Raw genomic sequence first — 23,197 nt, 5'->3', positions numbered from 1 at the left:
CTGATGGTCTACTGCAGAGACTTTATCTTGTGGAAAACAAACACATAAGAAACAAGAACTAGGAGCAACAGCACATAAACAGGTCCCAGCAACAAGCAATATTTCTGGTCTTGCATGCAAAGGGAAATTAAGGGTTTATATACGCCAGAGGTTGTGGCATTTTTGAATATCAATGAGAAGATTGTTATATAAATGATTGCAAGTTATCTTGTTTCCTGCATTACTGTACATTGATGCACCTGGAAGAGCCTGAAACCATTACATATTGTCATTTATTTCAATCAGAAAAAGTTAACCACACTCACCAGATAAGCCAACTATTCAGGATCTGCTGAATGTAAGAGCAACACTGGGTTTCTAAAGGGTGAAGAGCTGTTCTAATTTTTATCTTTGACATTTTATAATAATGATAAATAAATATTAAATTCATTTTAATTCATTTTATTAAATTCATTTTATTTATTAAATAAATGAAATATGTGACTATGTAAGTAAAATGACTACATTTACATACTACATACTTAAGGGAGGTAAATCAAAACAACTTACCAAATAAATATGCGTGTATTGGATTTTTGCTCAAGTTTGTGGGCTCTCATAAATGCCAATGAAAATAAAGTGAATATTCAAAAATACAGAGATTAATCTTACAAACTGCATGACACAGAAACTCAGTTAACTCAAAGATGTGGCCATGTAAGTCCACAGTGTTCCCTTTCTGATAAAGTCCAAAGAATACAGGCTTCAGAACTGCGTGTGTTTTTGCTGTTGGTATCGGAGCCCTTGGTGCCCACATCTCGCTCTCTTCACAGGGGCCAAAGATGCTTTTAATCACCAGGTGGCTCAAACCCTCAAAGGGGCTCTTGTGGCAGAGCTGTCCGGGACTCGGCCCTCTTGCCTCATGACCACACGGGCTCAGGGAACCTTCTGTGCTTGGCCTTTGCCACCCAGGCAGAAAAATGCAGCCCATCCTCCACTCTGCCCGGTGGGAGACCAGAAAACTTATTTGTCCCAAAAAAAACACAAGAAACCACAAGCCTATTAAGATGCAATTATACACAGAAAAAAAACAAAAGTATGAAAGTGTAAAAGATGAACAAAATGACCCTTCTTTCTCTGCACGCAATGTATCAAAAGTTGTACAATTAGCGAGCCCATATTTTTATAATTTCTCCCAACAATATATCAAAGGAGAACTGAGACAACTTAGAGAAATGTGAATAGAAGGCCACATATCGTGAATTGCCAAATAACGCTACACACAAAATCCAATTTTAAAAGCCTTTCTGGGATTTGGACCATGAAGAATCTGGTTAAGAGGAAGAGCTCTTTTCAGCTTATTTCTTGAATTAAAATTTTATTTCTAACTACATACTATCAGGTTAAAGTGAAGTTTAGCTAGCATTGCCCAGTATTTTTTTCAAGTATTATATGACATAGCAAAATTTCAATTGTTTAAAATAGGGGCAGAGAGACTCAAACATTGTACATTTAATAAGTTACAAACATGCACTAGGCTAATACTTGAACTTACCATTAATATTTTAGCCATATTTTTGATTCAGAAAGTTGTATTAAAAAACATTTTTTTAATACTACATATTACCACTGTGCAAAGTGCAGCACAGTGGAATTCACTGAGGCATTTTTAGCAACATTATGATTCTATTTATTTGACATGTTCACTAAATACCCACAGTATTATCTCACTACATGCCATGCGAAAGTCTGCTGCAGACCATGTGAAACTGCACACCAGTCCTGTACAGCGATCCAGCCGCTCTGCGAGTCTGCATCATAGCCTCAGACCCCACAGGAGCACATCTGTAGACCAGCTGCTGGAGCCTTCACCTCCTCCTATGTGAGGACCGCTTTAAGAGAGTTGTGCATTGTCACGCGGCCCAAGAAACGTCATTCATTACAACACGACACAGCTACATCAGCCCTGCATCGTTTCTCACGGCAATGCAATAAAATAAAAGCTGAAATGTTTATTTACAGGAGGCACGTGTGAATAGAAACATCTTGATTCCAGTGGAGGTGCTCCCAGCATGCCGTATGGGCTACCGGACTGCTCTAAATAGCGCCCCCTGTCTTTGTGGCTCGGTACTGACTTGCCTGTGGTCTTTGGCTCTGTGCAAGCCCTAACTGGGTAGAGCAGTTAGTCAGCAGAAGGAACAATGGAACAGAGAAACAAAGGCTGGATTCACGAAAGGTTCATCAGACTGAAGTTCTTCGCATTTGCCATTTTTTTCCCCAACCTCAATTAAATTTCAGGAGGAACGTTACAAACCATCGGCTTTATCAAAAATGTTCTTGGCAACTTTTCCTTCCATTTTCCTCTAAGAAGAAAATTAACAACATATTTTTTCATGATTTTTTTTTTCTCAGAAATACCTTTGACATTTATGCCAGCTAAGTGCTTGCTGCAATAACAAATCATGGCATGGCATGACTGTGTATGTGTTTCATTAACAAATTACAATTTAATAAAAGCCTATGATATGAGCGTATAACACAGCTTGCACTCCAATAAAACAAGTGGGCTAACCTTGATTTTAATAATAAAAAAAAAAAAAAAAACATTTATCTTCTTTCGTACTTTAAACTTATTCTGAGACAAGATGTTTTGTCAACCAATGCTTAAGTCCCTTCAGTTAGGTGCCACTGAGATCCGGCAAGATTCTGGTGAGAGGCTGGGACCCAGGGGCTCCAAGCATGGGGGAGTATAGGCCCAACCCCAGAGGAAAAAGATGAACACATACTGTAACAGACATACCACCTCTTCCTTATGCACGTCAGCTTTTCTGGGAGAGACGGCAGGAAAGGAGAAAAGAGAGCCTGAAAAAATGACAAAGCAGCCCCTCTCCTCTCCTCCCTGTGGGTTTTTTTCTTTTTCCTCCTACCGAGTGAAGCTTCTGATAGAGGCCGCACGCGTTGCAGACGTATCCACCATTGGCGTTCTTCCTCCAGAGCGATGTCTTCGTGGTCAGGCAGTTGGCACAAAACACTCCTGAGCCCCGACGTCTCTGGAAGGAAAAAGAAACACAGGAAGGAGAAGTAAGGAGAAAGGTCAGTGATGGAGAGTCTGACCGCAAGGCCTGGCTTTCCAGCTTTGCTGGCTCAGCAGAGAGGCACCACGCTGACCAATCAGAAGGTCAGATCAAATGGTGATTAAGGGAACCCAGCTGCTTTTCATCAGAATTAACCTTAGAGTGATTAATGGTCCTTGTAAGATAGTGTTTTTCAAACTGAGTCAGATCAGGTTCCCTTTCAGCTTTCGATAATACACTACATGTATATTCGTTAATACATGATTACTGGCCATTTATCAGCGCCTTAAATATTCTGGAATCATCAGGCTGTTTGTTCCTTAACCTATGAATGAAAGGAAAGCCAAAAAGGAAAACGGATTAATGATGATCCCCCACATATAAAATAAAAGAAAATAGTATAAATAAACTGACAAGAAAAAACACTTGAGTATTCAAGTGCAGAGCACTAACCTCAATGGCAGAACAAGTGAATTTAACAAGCTGTTTTTGACTGGGAGGCCTGTAACATTGGAATTACCTAGATTATGCTCTATAAAACGTTTGGTGTAACAGAATTTGCACGATTTATTTAACTTCAGACGTCTGTGTAGGAGCATGCTCTCCTTGCCAAAAAAATACAATGCTTATAATTGTAGTCTGATACATTTAGGATGGAAAGCTTTCTGTAGACATAATTTTGGCTTCAAGGCCAGAGCGCTTTCTTGGCAGAGGAAGGGCATTTGATTCATCGGGTGTTTCACAATGTATCAGTAAAAACTTCTGGTGAGCAGCCAGTTCCCTATAGGGTAATTTTTCCATCCAGATGCAAGCTCTATTGGCGGCCCCTCGTCAGCTAAACTAATTATGATCCTGCATTTGCTGAAGCCTGCTCACTCTAACATTCGACATCGGCCATTAATCATTGATACAAGGAAAATGAAAGAAATGAAACGAAATGAGCGACGGTAGCCTGCACGGCCATAAAAATCCAAAACGACGGCGATAATTTAATGAGATTGGAGAAATGTTTTTAGTGAGCTATCAGCAAGTGCAAAGTTGGTCCGACAATTGCCCTTTTCAGCCAAGAGCGTAGCTGCCTGGGGTCCCATCAGCGGTGGCACAAACTCAGGGTCTTCCTCCCAGCGCTGTCTTGCCAGTTTGGTGGGGAAAGGTCCAGCCTCTCCCAGACTTTATTAATGTGCTCATATATTTATTTTCAAAAAGACACAGGCAACGTTTTCAAGCTTCTTTTTTTCCATGAATGGTAATTTGTCTGCCTCTACCTGTGATGATTAATTACTTAGTCTCCTTTTGCATTAAAAATGGAAAAAACAAAACAAAAAATAAACTTTCACAGTAAAAATAAAACAGGCTGTAGCTTTTACAAAATCACTGATAAATCATAAACTGATATTCTGTTGAAGTATAGATCAGTAATATTCTTTCAGTCACATAATACAAGTTCTTTTGCACAATTCTGCATGTGTAAAGCACCATCCTAATGTATCCCTTTACGCCTAGGTTAGAGTGACAGGCACGGAATGTGATTGATTTATTCTTTCCTATCCTCTTCTAGAATTACAGTCCAAACACTCCTATCGCTGGTGGCACTCCTTTCACTCTGACTCCAGAGGCAAATGACTACCACATGTTCCTTCTCTCCTTTAAAATACCAGACACACTGTCACACGTACTTGTCCAGAGCTCACAAACAGCTGGATACTGTAAATGTTTACAGGCTGAGCACAACACAATTAATAGTCCCTACTTGGCCCGTTAAACAAGACATTTACAAATGTAAATACAAGACACACACAACTTACCCAAAATAAGCAATTATCATTTGCATGCTGTGCTGTTAATCCCACAGACTAAAGATGCAAAGATGAACCTGAAATACCTGAACTCGGCTCAATTTTCTATTGATAAATCATGCTAACTGCACTTAACTGAAGCTGGAAGACTTCTCCCCCTCTCCAAGTTAAATATTCATTACACAGGTTTTTTATTTGTCTTCACAGCACTGTAAGTGAAGCTGTAATGATCTAAAGTGACAGATCATAGTTGCAGCATAGCTTGACTGTAATTAATAATGCGCCAAGCAGCAGTCGACGAGATGTAATCAATAAGACCCAACTCTCACTCAATAAAAACCAGAGGCGTTCCCAGCATGCCCGCACCCAATTATCACACACAATAAAGGCACAGGTGGTCAGGGAAAAAAAAAAAAAATATATATATATATATATATATATATATATATATATATATAATAATAATAAACAGAGAAAGACTTTACTGCCTGGATGTGCAAACTGTGAATCTGGGGTACTTTGTAAGATATTATCATGAGGAAAAGCACTTTGAATGTTAGGAGGAATCATTCCTCCAGCAAAGGAGGATCACCTTAGCTCTGATATTAGCTCTCAAACGCTGCTTCAGTACAGTTAAATTCTACTGCGTGGTAGGGAACTCCACAGAATACAACATAAGCAAACTCATCATCAACAGCCTGCTGCTAGTTTTGTAGTGTAGATTTAATCTGGATAGATTTGTAGGTCTGTACTGCATTTCCGCCAGGTTGTGGGGGGGCGGCATTTGCCGGTGGGGGGTTTTCTCAAGTTAGTTCAAGTGTCAATTACACAGGAAGGCACAGGAATAGTCTGTCCCTGTCGAAGAGCTCACGTTCCCCGACTTCCTTTTCAATTATCAACTGGTCTGCCCGACCATCTGTAAAAACGAATACATACCTCAGCTTGCCAGCTTCTGCTTTTTCAGTTCCATTAGAGAAAAGGGGAAAAAAAAAACACAGCAGGCTGGCTGCCTGCAGCTGCTCTCAGAATGAAAAAAGGAGGCAAAGAAAGCCCTGATTGTCTTTGTTTTCCCGAAGTGCGGGAAATTCTTCTCCCCTGCCACGTCCGCGTCAGCTCCAAGGTGATGTATTGTCTTTGCCAGACTACAGGCTACTGCGAGAGTGGGCCCTGTTCCTTTCTTGACCCGATTCAGTTCATCACTGTATCTCGTCCTCATGCCGCACCCGCTATCTAGCACCCGTCACTATCTGGGCTGTGCATAATGCATTATCCCCGGCATTCTACAGCCTTAGTTGCCACGAGATTGCCCCTACTCACACATCCCCAGCCCTAATTGTGCAGCGCTTGGGTCCACTTCCATCTTCAATCACAGCACTGACTAAAACTGTACGTAATGAATGCTTGGGCACATTATTCCAGACTTGAAATTCTTGGACGGTAACCTTGCGCTACAGATGTACAGGGTGGCTTCAGAAACAAGTGCTAACAGGACTTTTGCAGGACGCAGCACGCGGGCCGAATGCCCCGGCACTCTACAGATTGTAGCTACACTGCCGCATGATTGATTATTAATGGATTCGGCCCCACAGCCCAGGGACTCCCACTCGCGCTGTCCTGGTGTGAAGAAGCCGAGGTAATTAGAGGCGGGATCTAATTACACCTATTTATTTCGCACGCATGTTCCCACGTTCGCGTGAACCCCTTTATTGGGCCTGCCATTCCCAAGGTGAGGGAGGCAGCCGCCTGCACTTCTATCAGGTGACATTCATCAGGATCAGCCACGCACTTTAAAGAGCTTATGTAACTGAGACAGCCTGTATCAACCCAGTGTTAGAAGCTACTGACAATGCTCCTATTAGTCACACTGCTGCCCCTATTCCAAAAACAGCACTCTGAAGCAATTATATACATCTGAAAGCTGAAAAATTGCGAGAACAGAAATCCAACTGTCACCAGATGTTGGTGTACATTTTTAGAACTGCCATCACAGCATATATTCTATATATATATATATATATATATGTATCTATATTCTTTCATTTCTCAATGAAATTAAGTTCTTTATAAGCCCATAGAAGACAACAATTTAGAATTTAATATAATATAATAAAAAAAAATAAAAATATACAGTAACAAAAGAACTGCAATGAATATTGCATAGATTTTATTTTTACACATAACAACAAGAGATTTTTTTGTGACCAACATTAATAAACAAAATTTTAAAATTTAAAAATTGTCTCTTGGACTTTGGAACAGAACTGGGTGGAACTCTGCAAGTAACAAAAGTGACAAGAAACATGGGGAATGCTAGGATATGATAACCAAGCTCTGGTTATCACAAAGGGTGCTATGATGTGGTCTGCAAAAACAGAGGTCCTCCATAGAACCATAAGGTTTACTTTATGACCAGGGGCTGTGCCATTCTACAGTGAAGTCATTTATCTCACTGTGAATATGATAAATGTCACGATGAAGGTGCTAAGGAGCTTTCTGTTTCCAGTTTCCCCCAAAGTGGCGGGAAAGCCATGATGGGGCAGCATGATGCAATTCATTACGCGGCGCTCCCTGTCTCGCTCATGTTTTCCAAAACGGATGATAAACTCGCCTTGAGAGAAAGAGCTTATTCAGTTACTTCATGCCTATGTGATTTGTTGGCGGTTTTCTTTTTACTACTTACTTTGGCCGCCTGCATCTCGACCACGTCTTTGTGAGTATGCAGCGATTGTGTATTTTAATAGTGCCGATTCCAAAGCCCTTTCCAGTTCGCCGCTAGCACAAACAGTTCACGTTACACAAGAAAATGTACAAATTACTCACAAAAAACTGAAAATAAATTCATATTTGACAGAAGGAAAAGCAAAAGGCCTCTTTTTCTAACTTTCATTACCAGGCAACATCAAAAGATATCAAAGGAAAATGCAAATCATTATTTGATGGGGATAACAATTACAATGAAATCAAGCCTTCTGTTTTTGGGGGAGCAAATTAAAGTGCTCATATTTTGCCTGACTGACTAACCTACAATTGATGTAAAAGACTGGGAAGCATTTATCGTGATATCTACTACTTTCTGTGAGTCCATTTGCTGAAGATGCTCCTGTGGATCTTGTAGGTGGCCCTATGATTGAGGCAGACATATTGCAGCTAAATTTGTTCATGGCTGTGAGGGCACGGGTGTGTCCAGGCCTTCAATCTTGCAATTATCACTTGAATATGCATCTCTGATTCCATCTAAGTATGGAATTAAATTAAAGTACAAAAATGTACAAAAAATGTACAAAAATACAATATGAAAAAACAAAGCATTCGGGAAAGAGCTTGGGTGGAAATACATCCAGTTACCAGGCAGATTTTTTTTTTTTAAATACTCGATGAAGCCAAGCAAACACTTCTCCTGTCTTTTCTTTTTCCCCTGAAGAGAAGAGCCTAAGATGCCTTTTAAGGTGGTTCTGTCCTGGAGAGCACAGATACAGCTCCACTGGTCCATTCTAGCAGTGTGGACCATTCCATTCTGAATTCTGCCATGAAAATCTTACAGCATTTCTGCGCTGACAATTGTATACAAGACATAAATATGCAAAGGCTATAACATTTAACTAATGATGAATTACTTAGACATAATAAAACACAACATGGTGATCATCAAGAACAGTACTATGAAGAATTATAAACATGAATAATAAAGCATAAAATTCTTGCTGTAATTGTGGTAAAAAAGGTCAGGGTATAAAATTAGTACATATAAACAGAGCTATCGAAATGAAATTACATTTAATTCACTTAAGCAATCTGCAGGGGCACTTACATTAAATAAACAATTATTTAATCAGTGACGGGGAAATTAGGTGAACCCCTGCTGACAATTTCAATTTCAGAAATCTTGCATCAACATTTTGGGTTTGGGGCGCTAGCTTCTCGCCGCCCCGGGTGCACATCTGGTTGCAATTCGGGACATATCCAACCATCAAGCCCCATCTTAGACGGAGGTTACCCTGGGTTTACTCGAATCCAATGTCTCTGGCTAAATTGCCGCCCTAATTGTATAATTCGGTTTGAGGAGTTTAATTTGCTCACCCGAGATTTATTTTCTCCTGCATCTGAAAGGAAAAACTACACGAGGTCACAACACACTGGTGATAATGGGAACTTGTAGAAGGCTGCCTCCTCTTGCTGCCTCTAATTTGCTCAGAGCGTGCTTCACGGCCGGAGTCACGAGCCATTAAAGCGCGCGCGTACAGCCCTGCAAACGCATTTTCAAAAGGACCTGATGTGAAATGAGACTGAGAATGCTTAATCAGCCTCTAAATGCAGAACCAGACGCCTTTGTGTGAGGCGTACCAGGCTGCACATCTTCTGACATTTACGTGTGCCCTCCATGTTTAACACTCCCATTGCCTCTCTATGGATGACAAATATCATAAACGTCTTTGGACCGAATAATACACTTGGCTCTGCTAGAACTAAAACAAATGTAGACGAGTGAGAGCAAAATCTCACGGTTGGAGTTCTTACATCTGGAGTGCCCTCTGATTTTGGATGCATTTCCTCTCCCCTTACACTTGATCAGCTTTGCCGTTCGTGACTGAAAGAACACAGAGGCTTTGGCCTTGCTACGAGGACAGGACATCATTATAAGCTCTGAGTGCCTCATGCCATTGTATGGCACCCTGAAAACTAAAAGCCTGACCCCTGTTTTTGAAAAGCTTTCCAGAGACATCTTTGGTCTTGGCTTTTTGATTCCAGCCTTTAAATATGAAAGGAAAGATCAAGGTGCAGCGCTCATCCCACTGTGCAAATAACCCACACAAATCTAAGGGTACACATGGGCTGCAGCGTGAATTGATTAAGCATCCGTGCGTATTGATGATCAAGGCTGCACAGGGCTAAAAGTGAAGAACTTTTCCCTGTGCCATCACTGTCAAAGACGGTTCACACTAGGATGCGCCCTCTTATCCTAAATGACGTTACCCTTCCAGGGTATCAATGTCACATATCATTTACCAAAAGCCTCCCTAGGTTGTCAGTTTGCCATTTCCCATACCTGCTTGGTGCAAAATACCTTTGAGCCCCTAATGTACTTCCTACTTCTAGACCAGTACTTAAAGCAATGGGGGTTAAGACGTCTGAGCTGGCAGCTTGATTCCGTGTGATACCTTTCTGGTGACCAAAAACTCAGCACACACAGAAAGCCTAAACCACAACAATGGGAGCATCAGAACAATACTGCAACTGAACCAAGAACAGGAAATCCAGTGACATCATCTGGTCTTAAAAGAAGGTCATCCTACACAAATGTATCAAAAAATACAGTAGTGAAGTCACTGGCAGTTCTGGAGGTCTGAGTCAAATAAAGAGAGTCACCGCCCGTTTCCGATTCCTTTCTTCTTCTTTTTTTTCTCATGATCTTCGCTTCAATGTAGACGTGGTCTGTTACGGAAGATGACATCCCACACAAAATGCAGCCTCTTTTCTTTTTACTGTTATTTAGAATGAGTGAGATGAGACAATATGATGATCTAAGTACCTTTTCTGGGGGTCAGGGAATCATCTTCCAGATTTTCCTCAACTAGCCCTGGCTTTTCTTGTTTTTAAATTCCCTTTCAAAAAACAACTATATCTAACTATCTACATCTAACTATATCTGTATCTATTTGTGACAACGCTATACCACCTGTCAAAGTTTCCTGTAACAGACATTTTGATTTACTGATTGATTAAGGCTCTCTTCAAATATAATGCGTGTATATGTGTGCTTGTAGGGGTGTGTGACAGCTGCAAAGCTGTGTAAGAATGAAGCCAGCTGTGTTGCCTTGTGTGTGTACAGGTGGACTGCACATGTATGTGTGTGTGTGTCTGTGTGTGTGTATGCATGGGTACAGGTGGATTTCTACTGGATGTGTGTGTTTGTGTACATGATGGGTGTGTTTGTGTTCATGTTCATGCATATATCTACATGTATTTTTGTCTGAATGTGTTTGTGCATGCACATGTGTCCTTATGTATGTATACACTGCTCTGTGTGTGTGTGTGTGTGAGAGAGAGAGAACCACATTAAGGTCATCCGGCAGCTACCTCCGACAGCAGATTACAATGTACTGTCACTCTGCAACAGTGAGGACAAATGACAGGAAGGAAGGCTGGAAGGCATGTTTCAGGACCGTGTGAAACAGGGCATTCCACCGCTGCACTACACACATTTCAGTTCTGCAAATTCTCCAAACTTTCCCCTCCCTAGAAGCATCTCACAAAACTCATTTTCCAAGATGCAGGTAAAGCAGATGTCACTGTGTGTTCATTAGCAACAGGTCTTGCCTTGTGCCGGCCACATGCAGCTGTTCAGCGCACAGTAACCCTTCTCCTGCGCAGCACAGGAGAAACAGCGCATTGGAGAATTACCGTTAACATCGATCCGAAGGCTGCATTTGTAATGGATGCTTCCTTTAATGAACAGGTATGCTCTAGCAGAGACACCCATGACAGCTAAATCTGTGCAATAACAACATCCAAAAGGACTAAACAGCTTTTCTCTACATACAAATATTATTTTTAGTACGGCTGCTGTTATTACTGTAATTACTGTCGCCACAATCATTATGATAATTAATCCTTAACTAGTAAATTTATGGGTGTAAAAATACAATACAACCAAAACCAGGCCTGCTGTCATTCACAGATCACTGAGAACAAAAATAATGTAATTACAGTCTGAGGTGCTGGCAGTATTGTTTAAACACTGTTGTCCATCAGTCTTTACTCAGAGACCTGCTATGGGTCTAAATTACCATTATACTCATGTAACGGGTGGTATCTTGCGTTGTGTTTTTAACATGATGTTACGTGGGTCAGCGAGCGAGCGAGTTTCGAACTGAGGTTCTTACTGCTCGCTGCCAACCCCTTAAAGCCAGCGTCGTTGCCAGTTGAGCTAAAGGCAAATTGCCGTTAGCCTGTCGGCGACAACGCTACTTAACCAGGTCTCAGAGGGAGTGACGTAGCCGCTGCAACCACTCGGCTACCTGCTACCCGCTACCTAAGGCTTTACGCAGGACTCACACGAGCTAATCACTTCAGCTCCGCTACACTCACACACTGTGTGTGTTTTTTCCTTCAGCAATTATTGACATGCAAAGAAAACAGTGGAAAACAAATATGATCATCAATTTCTGAATAAAAAGAAAGAAAAATTCTTTCTATGTAGGGCATTCTGACATAGCTTGCAGTTACGTAGTTCTTATCCACGGGCAAAGTTCTAACTGTATTAAAAGCAGGGCTCTGCGATACATTTATGATCCATTACCCCATGGCAAGTGAAGTAATTTGTCAACAGAAGTAAAATGCTTTTCTAAACTACATCAGGAGAGACCCTGAGAATTGCCCAAAGGTAAATTCTAACATACTTTTATTAAATGTACTACACTGAAATGTTCTGTGGAAAACAGGACACAGAAGTCTCTATTCATATTACCCTGAAGGGAAAAGCACAGCCTCTGCTTTCATTAGCCTCTGTAAAGCCTGTACAGTGTGGGAACATGTGTGATCTCATACACACCAGCATGCTTAGCCCACACACCACGCAGAGCCACTGCCGTGTAGAGATGCCAAAAGGCAGCCACATCTTTCCCACTAAAGTGATTTAACAATTTTAAAAAATGCTTCCACGCAACTAGCACACTCAGGTTTCAGCGGGTGAGTACTTCCCTGTTTATGAGTCATGAGATGTAAGATGTTTGTTGCTAAATTTCTACCACGTACATGCAAGGACACCACCATGAAATCAGTATGCAACATGGCTCTGCTCTTCAGAAATCACACAACTGAACATAAATACATAATTAGTGTACCACATGCTGTTAATTAATTGTTTAAATGCTATAATTTTAAGTAAAATAAAAAAATAACTAAAAGTTGTTTCAACTGAGGATAAGTTTGTGAGCAGACTAATAACAATAACTATAATGCAATAATAATATATCACACTATCTGCATAGCATCCATTTATAGAGCCGGATGTATCCTGAAGCACTCTGGGTTCAGTACCTTACTCAACGACACAACAGCAGTACAGGGAACAGAACATAACTAGCTTTCACTGGGTTACAAGCCCTGCTCCTCTCCAATATTATCATTATGATCATTACCATTACCATCTAAAAATTTGTACTAAGAAAGACTGGATTCTCAACACAGTGGATAGGTGTACCAAAGACCAATCAACCCTGCAAAGACTATCTGCATGTCTATGCACAGCACAATCAGTGACTTTTCCAGGGCTTACACTTACACTTACATCAATGCTTCATGTGATTTCCCAGCTCTTTATACACATCTGTCAGCTGATGTCAGCATGTTAGGACTGACCATTTTAAGAAACCCTGGGAGCTCTCTACTGTCCTAATGCTTGTGTATGCTGGAGGGGAGGGAAGCACTGAGAGAGAGCCAAACCCAACCAATGAGAGCTGGATTTTATTATCACTGTCTTCAGAGCCAAAGGTTAAAAGACAATTGTCTCTTCGCAACTGACTCAACATCCCAGGATCAGTGGGGGGTGCTACACATGTTTTCAGAGACAGACAGACCTGACAACACACAGGTCTGGGATTAGGGAAGGGAAGGTAAACAAAGTTCCAGGTGTGATTGACCAAGGACCATCCATTCAACAGTGTTCAAAAAAATTAAATAAGAAAGAAAAAAGAAATCCATGCAGCTCTGAATGGAAATTTTGAAACCACACAGGGCAAAAGTACATGGGGTAATCAATCATTGCACCCCCACAAAACTACAAAAGGTTTCAATCTAGACATTTTTTATTGCTACTTTTTTTCCTAGTAATGTTAAGAGTTAAATGATATTTTGGTGGGCATGACTGCTCAAATTCGCGAGCGCTCAAAACATAAGCACTCAAACACACACACAAAAAAACGTCATTAGTGCTAGAATTATACTTCTTAAAAATGATTAACAAATAACAATAAAAAAATTGTTAGTGCTATTCATCTAAATAAACATTTACTCTTCAAAACTGGTGTCACACAAAGATCAACAAATCTGTATTCTCTAAACATGATACACATCTGGAGTCTGAAATCAGAATCACATTTGTTCACTGAATTGCTTGTTCTACCTCATCAGTAAGGAGGACGGTAATATTTTTGAGAAAGGGCAGAAAATGTGCACAAGTGCTTGATTGGAAAAGCTGAGCTGTTACATGCGCCACAGAAGATCCAACTTGTGACCCACCTTGAGCACAAGAAACATACAGATGAACTGCAGCCGACACAGGAAAGCAAATGCCACCAACTGTGGCTTCATTGAATGCAACAACAAAAATCTGTGAAATCCCAATCTGCTCATTAAGAAAACAGTACCCTAAAATGCCCTCTATGATTGTACTATAGCAGAATCTCACTGAAAGGTGTTTGGGAAGGCATGCACTCGTGCAGTCCAAACGGCACTGTTTATGCCACTAGGCTTCTCTCTGTAGAGGCGTTCTAACCAGACTGGCCACTCTAGCGAGGTTACTTATTCTTCACTCAGGACTAAAGTACAGCAAGGGGCCTTATTTCCCCAAGGCTGTTCAGCATTAGGCACAACCAATCGTACCTTATTGGTTACTTATGAAAGAAAATGATAAATCTTGTTCCTGATTGGCTGATAAGGATATTAAGTGATGCATTATTATAGTATAAACACCAACATTCTTCATCCTGACCTTCCTTCTGAAAGTTCCATCTCTACCATTACTGAAGTTATAGGCATTCTGATTGGCTGCCTCATTTTGATCATCCTTTAAGGGGCCGCGTGGTCTAGAGTAGAACACACACACCTAATACAGGCAGCAGCAGAGCTCTGTTACCCACCAAAATCCCCCCAGAGACAGGGAACAAAAGGAACATGTGAGCACAATATCTGCTCATACAATACAGAACTTCTGTACTGTAACCCAGTGGTAATAAAAAAAAAAAAAAAAAAAAAAAAGACGCTTCAGAGGTAAACACCTTTTACAAGCTTTTTATTGGTCTGGAGGCCTTTGGCCCCTGGGAGAGTAGTTATATGTATATAATACACACTCATATATGAGAGGCCCCTTAAGAGATAATTCATACTTGGTCTCACACACAGCATCATAATCTCACACATACACCACTATACTCTTACACAAACACTACTATACCCTCTTACATGCACAATCATGCTCTCTTTTATTTACTATCACACTCTCATACACACAGCACTGTTCTTTCTTTCACAGAGAACTATAGCTATTTATACACATATTTTATGCTTGCATGATAGTCTCTGTAACAAAGGATAATAGTATATGTATGTAAGTATGGTTGTAGCCTATATGTAAATGAAGTTAATAGTGTATGTGAAACAAAGGTCTAATATATATATGGGAGAATAATATTATATTTGAAACAAAATAGCATATGTAAGAGAAATAAATAGTACATGTGAATGCAAATAATCGTGTAAGTAACAAGTATTATAGTTAATGTGAGACAGAATGATAGGATATGTGAATGAGAATAGTTTGTGTGAGAGAGTTTGATTGAAACGGAAGCGGTTTGATTGAGACGGAAATAGTTCTAAATTCCAAATAAGTTCTGTCTACAACTGAGACTACCTGTTAATTAATTAATGTGCATGGACTTTACAAACGATTATATTCTTCTGAATATACGTCACGTAGCAAGTTTTATATCATCGCGTATCATATGCAGCTAGCTAGCTAGCTAGATACAACTTCGATATCAGCGGTCCTGAAGTTCCCTTTAACCCGCTAGGTAGCCAGCTAGCTAGCTTGCTTGCTTGCCTTGATAACGTCACACAGCTAACACTGAAAAATTGTCTCGTTTTATATAGCGTTGATAAAAAAAAAAACACTGGTGACAATGCAATATTTTACTTAGGTTAGATGAGTGCGTTGTTGGTAAGCTTGCGCAACTAAACTGTTTGAACTAATCGTGACGTAACTTTGTCAAAGTAAAGGATTACAAACGAACGTGTCATTGAAAACTGCTGTGCAACACGCCTTAACAGTGAAAGCATTCGTGAAATGATGGTATCTTGTTATTGAAATAAACGTTCATTTCTCAGTCCTCCCAGCTGAACCATTTCATGGCACACAGGGAGGGCCAGTATAAACTTAATGATTTTTTTTTTTTTGACGCTGATGCGGCGGCACACCGGAATTTGTCCCGGTATGCCCAATGGCCAGTACACCACTGATGGCTGTCGACTTTGATACAACATTTCTGACATTGTTGTGACAACGGTTGGAGAAGTTAAAATGTTATTTAAGAGGCCAATGGCTTCATTGAGTTGCTCCCGGTCCACCATCTTCTCATTTCATTCATGACTGGGAAGACGGGCCATGTCCGTGAAATCCCGCTTTAGAATTTAGAACCATTTCCGTTTCAATCAAACTCTCTCACACAAACAACTATTCTCATTCACATATCCTATCATTCTGTCTTACATTCACTATAATTTTGTTCCGTACACATGATTATTTGCATTCACATGTACTATTTCTCTTACATATGCTATTATTCTGTTTCAAATATAATATTATTCTCTCATACATATATTAGACCTTTGTTTTACATACACTATTAACTTCATTTACTTATACAACCATACTTACATACATATACTATTATCCTCTGCTACAGAGACTATCATGCAAGCATAAAATATGTGTATAAATAGCTATAGTTCTCTGTGAAAGAGAGAACAGTGCTGTGTGTATGAGAGTGTGATAGTAAATAAAAGAGTATGATTGTGCATGTAAGAGGGTATAGTAGTGTTGTGTAAGAGTATAGTGGTGTATGAGAGTATGATAGTAAATAAAAAAGAGTATGATTGTACACGTAAGTGAATATAGTAGTGTTTTTGTAAGAGTATAGTGGTGTACGTGTGAGATTATGATGCTGTGTGTAAGACCAAGTATGAATTATCTCTCAAGGGGCCTCTAATACCCATATTCTGCCTTATTGCGTACATTAAACAGATCACTATGTGTTATACAGATGAAAATATATACATTAAAATGTAAATACTTATAATCTTTTTTTTTTCGATGAAATTATTGCTGCACAAAAAAATTGTTCTCTGACAGTAACTGCTACAGTTGCAAGGATACAATGGCTATCATAGAATTTTAGATACACTGTCTGCAGAAACAGTTGTAATGTTGAAATTGCTGAGGTAATTTTTGCTTGTGAACACTGTTTACCTCTTGAATATCTTGGTACCTGTAGGTTACACTGTAAACTTGCATGAGCAGAACCCTTGGTCAGCCAATCAGATGATTTATCAGTCCACTTTAGAATTAACCTAACAAAGAAATAGATTCAGCCAAGTTAACAAAACATTGACATTAGCCGTGATGTTGAAAATTGTAGTCTTTGAGGCCCTGGAAAAAATGCTGTGTGGTTTATGCTGAGCTGAATTTCAGACTGACATTTCTACATAACACACACAAGGTGGCATCTATAATTTCTTCATGTCTGCAGTGAAAGACAGACAGTTCAGACAGTTCTTCAGCAGCTTGAGAACTGAAGGGAAGCATAATCAATCCCTTGATCACCAACGGTCCATCCTGTCATTGGAGGTGAGGGAGAGGAATCGATACTGGCATGCGCATGCGAGGCTATCAAGCAAAAATGAATCTGAAAGCCTTTTCCCCTATGCATGAGATCAATACTAATGCTAAAGTTTTAAAATGTTCCTAAAAGCAAATGGCGCATCTAGTGAAGACTACAACCAATGTCAAGAATCATCTTAATTCAATGATCTTGACAAGAATGTAGTGTCTGATATAAATATGTGTAAGAATGTGTTGCACTTCACGACCATGGAAGGAGCACGGCTTATAGGCAGGGCTACAATCTCTGCAGTGATGCTTCAAGACATTTTATAAAACTGGCCAAAGAGAGAAAATGAGAACCAATAATCGGCAAGTGGGGTGGAGCAAGCAGCTGCATTATCATGAGCCTCGCTTGCTCTTGCAAGTCGACCAGGGTTCCATCACATCAGTGGCATTCCACTAGGGGGCTTCCACTAAATCACACACCTGACAAGGCAACACGAGTGCTGGTTCTACAGTAAAAACGCCAGCTTGACAATGGAACAGGCTGAAACAAGCCCTCAGCTAAAGGGAAGGGTGTTGGCGTTTCTATAATTTTACTCTGAGTTTCTGTGCATCTGTTCAATTTGTGAAGGTTAACAATCCCGCTGGAGATCCCTGAACCTCAGAATGCTGATGCTGAAAGCCTAATAAGTTGCATTTATTGGAAGCAGAGCTGATACGGAGCATAATTTAACTGCAAGGGCAGTATTAAACACAATCACAGGCAGTTTTATTTGGAAGTAAGGGGGAGTTGCCACTCATCCCCTCCTCGTTTCCTCGCTCATATTTAGAAGGCACAAAGAGATCTGTGTGGGCACTAATGAAGTCTCTGCGGACCGGGCTCAGGTTTCCTATACCACCTGCCTTTGCCAAAACAAGCTAAGGCGAAAGCATACATGAATCAAAATCGTCACGTTATAACATAATAAAATGCAGGGCTGATCACAGCATGGGAGTAAAGATTAAAAAGCAACACGGGTCGAAAGAGCAACATTACAGATAAGGCAATTAGGCTGGCGAGAGATCTGAATCACATTTGGAATTGGAAAATGGCATCGGGCCCCAGCAGTTTGGATAAAATTTATGAAATCTATGGGACTCAATAAAAATTTTTAAAAAATCACTTTTTTTCGGTCTGTATAACTTTTTGCAGAAACACGCACTGCCTGAAAGCCTGTGCAAGCTAAATGAGACTTTGAATGTGACTTTTTTTTTTTTAATAACTGAGCAAGGCTGGACATCAACACCTGCCAAGTTGCAAAAGAAATTAAAGATTTCAGTAGCCCCAGTAGTTTCACCAAATGTCGTTGGCTGCGAGAACAGAGATCACAATACTCAATGTGCTTTTGTCTTATTGTCATTAACCCAGGACAAATCAAACGAGAGACAACACTCATCTTTGTTACACTTATTTATCCTCCTCTGAGAACAACTCAAACAAACCTTAGCTTAAACAGGCCATAGAGTTTTTAAACCACCATGTCTTTTCTCTAACATTACCATAAAAAAACGCAACAAATCTATTGTCAGAAGTTTTCAGTCAGATAATGATTTAATTAGGGAATCAGAACTTGTGTTAGGCCATGAACACCCTTTTAAGACTCAGCTTAACCCTGACAATGCTTTCTGAGTGCTGCCTGACAGGCTAATAAAGCCATGTTAGCAAAGAGCTAACATGGCTTTGGAACGCTCACCTTCCCCAAACTATCCCACTAAACCAAAACAGATTACGTAAATCATAAAGAAAATTATTTAGCCATAGAATACATGGTCTCCACAATGTGGAAAAAAAAAAAAAAACATATTACACAAGTCAATCATTGCTGTGTTGTTACTGAGCTGACAAAATAACTCTGAAAGCTTACATGACTGCATTTTATTTCTCTCAGTGAGTGGCTGGGGTAAGTCTCTGGCTGCCTGTTTTCAGCTGTCCCTACTTCCAGAGAATTCACAAAATTCACGTTATCATCATGGCATGTACCAGCAAATTCTGCTGCTGTTTTTGGGTCCATCAGCTCAGCGGGCATGTTCCACAGATAAATGCAGCCGTCACATTGCTTCAAAGGTCATGTTTCACTCACAGATATGTGAAAGGCTTGTTCCTTGCTGTGACTCCGTGATCATTTTTAAAGACACAACAAGAAACACCACTATCAAAATATCTGTCTACCTCTAGTCTCAGCTGTGCTGTCAGACAGTATCTGTCAGTGCTTATGTATGGCACTGTATAAGGTCACACATATACATAACCCCCAAACTTGGTAGCCATTTTACTCTTGAGGTTGGAATAGGTAAACAAACTACTTAGAATCAAGCAGTTACCAGGTGCTGCAAACACAGAACAAAGTGAGACCCCTGCAATAGATCCGAATTGTTTGACCAGCATGCATAAGTTTGACCTCCATATAGGAGGTAGAATTTCTCCCACACCAAGCCCACTCGTCAGAGTGTTTAATTCAGTTGATTATGTGGGTTTTCAGACAGATGGGTAATGAACGTCACTTTATTGCATTAAATCCTCACTAAATGACTGCCATATGGAAAAAGCACTTAGGCTACAAAGCTATCACTTCCAATATGAAAGACAAAGGGACGCATCACTCAGAATGACTTTCCAAATGGTGAATGCACCCGATCAAATCTAATTAACACAAGACATCAATCCCGGGGGTGGGTGGCACACCACACCAGGGGTCAAACCACGCCATGCGGGGAACTGTCCACGCATGCCCAGTGGAACTGTGGGTCAGAAGACCAGGAGCTGTTACGCCTGGGGGGGGGGGGGGAGGTGGTGATGGGGGGACAAATGAGCGTGGATGACATTATTCCTGAGGCCCATCACGTCGGTCGCTTTCATTTCGCAGTCACCTTCACATCTCCTCCGCTGACCTTGCTAGGCTACATTCCCATGGCACCTGACTTTTGCTGGGATCATTTGGGTGAGAAGAAAGCCAGGCCAGCGCAAGGCAAAACAGAAAGGGGAGGAGATCTACTGTAGGATTTTGAGGGAAAAAAACAAGAAGTAAACAGATGCTGCAGGTGTATATTGTAACGACAAAAAGTTTACCATTTTAAACCCCCATCCAGATCAATCCCCCTTGAAACACCTGAGTCTCTAGGCCATGACCAGATTAGCCTGGGGGAAACCAAATCAAACTCTACCAAAACTAGAGGTGGGTGGATTCGGTGGAGAAACAGTGGTCACTTTTTACCCCTCACATATCTGGGTAATACAGCTCTGTTGATCTTCTCACAGTGCTCAGAGCTAGTGACAGAACTTCCCATTAAAGCATCCCTTCTCTGCCTCTAGAAATGCGCTGTTTGTTCCTTTTCCTGTACAACTGCACTTTTAGAAATTATTTTGATGCAGGGCAGGACACAATATGCCACCTGCTGTCAGCTCACCTGAGTGAAAGACTGAGATTTATTGCCAGCATGCCAGTAGTAGCAACATTCATATTACACCATCAAACCTCAGCAAGACTACTCCTTGGAGTCTGCAGACTACCGCTGTCATTGCAATGTGTTTTTTTTTCCACGTAGGCTGACAATTACAAGGCACAATGGAGGAATGTGAAAGCAAAGTGTTTACATTTTGTCACTCAGCCAATGCTCTCATCCCAAATGACTTACAAAGCAAGAGCACCAAAATGCACCTAACGAGAAATGACATGCAGAGCAGCACTTCCGAGTGGCGATTCAAAATGAAATATTCCCGTTGGCCACGTCGTTTCCATAGCGTTCCCCCAGGACATACGCCAGGATTGGTACACTGGGAGATGCATTGCGTTCTGGTCTGGGCTTGCTGCCGACTCGACACCAGGGACTAAGCACAGAGCAGTGGGGGATATCATGGGCATGATGTAACTGGAGCGATTGGAACGTGAGGACGACACAGCCAAAGGAGATCGAACCATAATAAGCCATGCACTCTCTGGATGAGTGTTAGCAGACCCTGTTAACAGGATGGGGTGGAGGGAGGGGGTGGAGTCCAGCTGTGTAAAACTGGACTGGACTGGACTCTCATTGAATTGTTTTGGGAATATACTCCTTTTTTTCTATACACAATATTATAAATTCCCACAAAGCACTGCTTTTCCACCGAGAGGCAATTTTTGTCAAGGACCCCTCTGCAGTAACAGGAACAAGCACTGCTCAGACTTATTACTGATTCAATTCAGAGGTACAGTGACCTGCCTACTCCCTGCACCCCCCACCTCCTGCCCCTCAGTAAATTGAATAACCAGCCTGTTTCCAATTTTGGTGAACTCTCATTCTTAAAGATAGCCCCCAGTACAGTTTAAGCCTTGACCCTTTTAGCAGCGAAACAACATGTTCTCTGATTTTTTCCCTCCTTCCCCAACAATGGCTGCTTATTGACCCCCTGCTAAAGAGTGGACTCAGAGACCATAGTTAATTAGCCCTCCATCCTTTAAATATAGTAGGCGCAGACATTTAATTACCACTGCTACTGTAAATCTCTACAGAGAGGACAGGGTGGAGAGCCTGATTCCAGTGGCGACTGCTGACATTACCAGGCACTTCAATATTAATGATCTGAGCGAAAGGCATACACACTTCTGTGGGTGAGTATGTGTGTGCTTGTGTGTGTTTGTATGTATGTGCATGTGCGAAAGATGAAGAAACTGTGTTTTTGTGTGCCTTCGTTCCTGCAGAAGTATGTGCATATACCCATGTATGAGTGTGTGTATATGTGTGTGTGTGTACAGAGAGAGAGAGAGAAAGAGAGAGAGTATTTTTTTTTTACCACATTAATCCATGACTACTGTTCCCTGTGAGGAGGAGTTCAGCCACAGCAGCAATGGAGACAGTTGAGTGTAAGATTCCACAAATCCATTTGCAATTCAATACCTACTCCAGACAAATTCCTTTAATTAAGTTCCACACCAACTGCATTTACAATTCCATAATTCTCAATCCTAATCAACAGAAATACAGGCAAGAGTGCAATTTGGTACTTTGGTAATTGCCCCAGTAAATGGAATTACACCATGTTTAATTTTTCTTATTAGGTAATAATGGATATGGCCCATATTATTAAATTACATTTAATTACAATTACAGTTAACAACAGGGAGGCATGAGAGAGTAGGAATTTCATATCAAGAGGTTCAAAGTTGTTGTGATGCTCCGAAAACAAATTTTTGCCAATTTCAAGGATTAGTCTTTCAAGCCAGAATGACTGAAAGCCTTATATTTCAGTCTGATCCTGTTTTATGTATAACTTGACAGCATCACCTGTGGTGTTACACCTGTGACACAATCCACTGGCGTGTGAATTGTACTTTGCCTCACATCAATGCAGCTGGGGTTGTCATTTCAGACAATAATGCAAATGATGTTTCAAATTCTTTTGTGGTGTCTTTTAATGCCATGCGAAGCGCAAAGACTCGTCATTACACACATCTGACCTGGAGCTGGCCACTTACGAGTTGGAAGTCAGTGACGTTTGGACTGAGCTGGAACGCTTGTGGTTCAGACTGCTGTTCTTTCTGACGGTTACTCGCAGCTGTACGCTTGCAGCGTAGCTGTTCCAGCCACTGCGTTATTATGGCCAGTGTGGGAGAATGGCTTGAATGATTGCCCAGCGCAGCTGTCGTCTGACCTCAGACTGTGGAACTATCAGTGACATATGCTATAAAATAAAAAAGATACTGAGGAACTGAATTAGCTATACCAAGTGTGTGAGT

At 40.9% G+C, this 23,197-nt stretch overlaps 1 protein-coding gene across 1 annotated transcript in view; it reads right to left on the bottom strand.

Annotated features, from left to right (window-relative positions):
* Positions 1 to 23,197, bottom strand: part of trps1 (trichorhinophalangeal syndrome I) — a 113,280-nt gene that overhangs the window by 9,256 nt on the left and 80,827 nt on the right. Inside the window, exon 6 of the mRNA XM_036555279.1 lies at positions 2,907 to 3,029. Coding sequence (XP_036411172.1) covers positions 2,907 to 3,029 — 123 coding nt within the window. The remainder of the gene's footprint in view (positions 1 to 2,906; positions 3,030 to 23,197) is intronic.

Source organism: Megalops cyprinoides, chromosome 21, assembly GCF_013368585.1.
Source record: "Megalops cyprinoides isolate fMegCyp1 chromosome 21, fMegCyp1.pri, whole genome shotgun sequence".
NCBI classification, from domain to species: domain Eukaryota; kingdom Metazoa; phylum Chordata; class Actinopteri; order Elopiformes; family Megalopidae; genus Megalops; species Megalops cyprinoides.
This window is presented reverse-complemented; position numbering and strand designations above follow the sequence as displayed.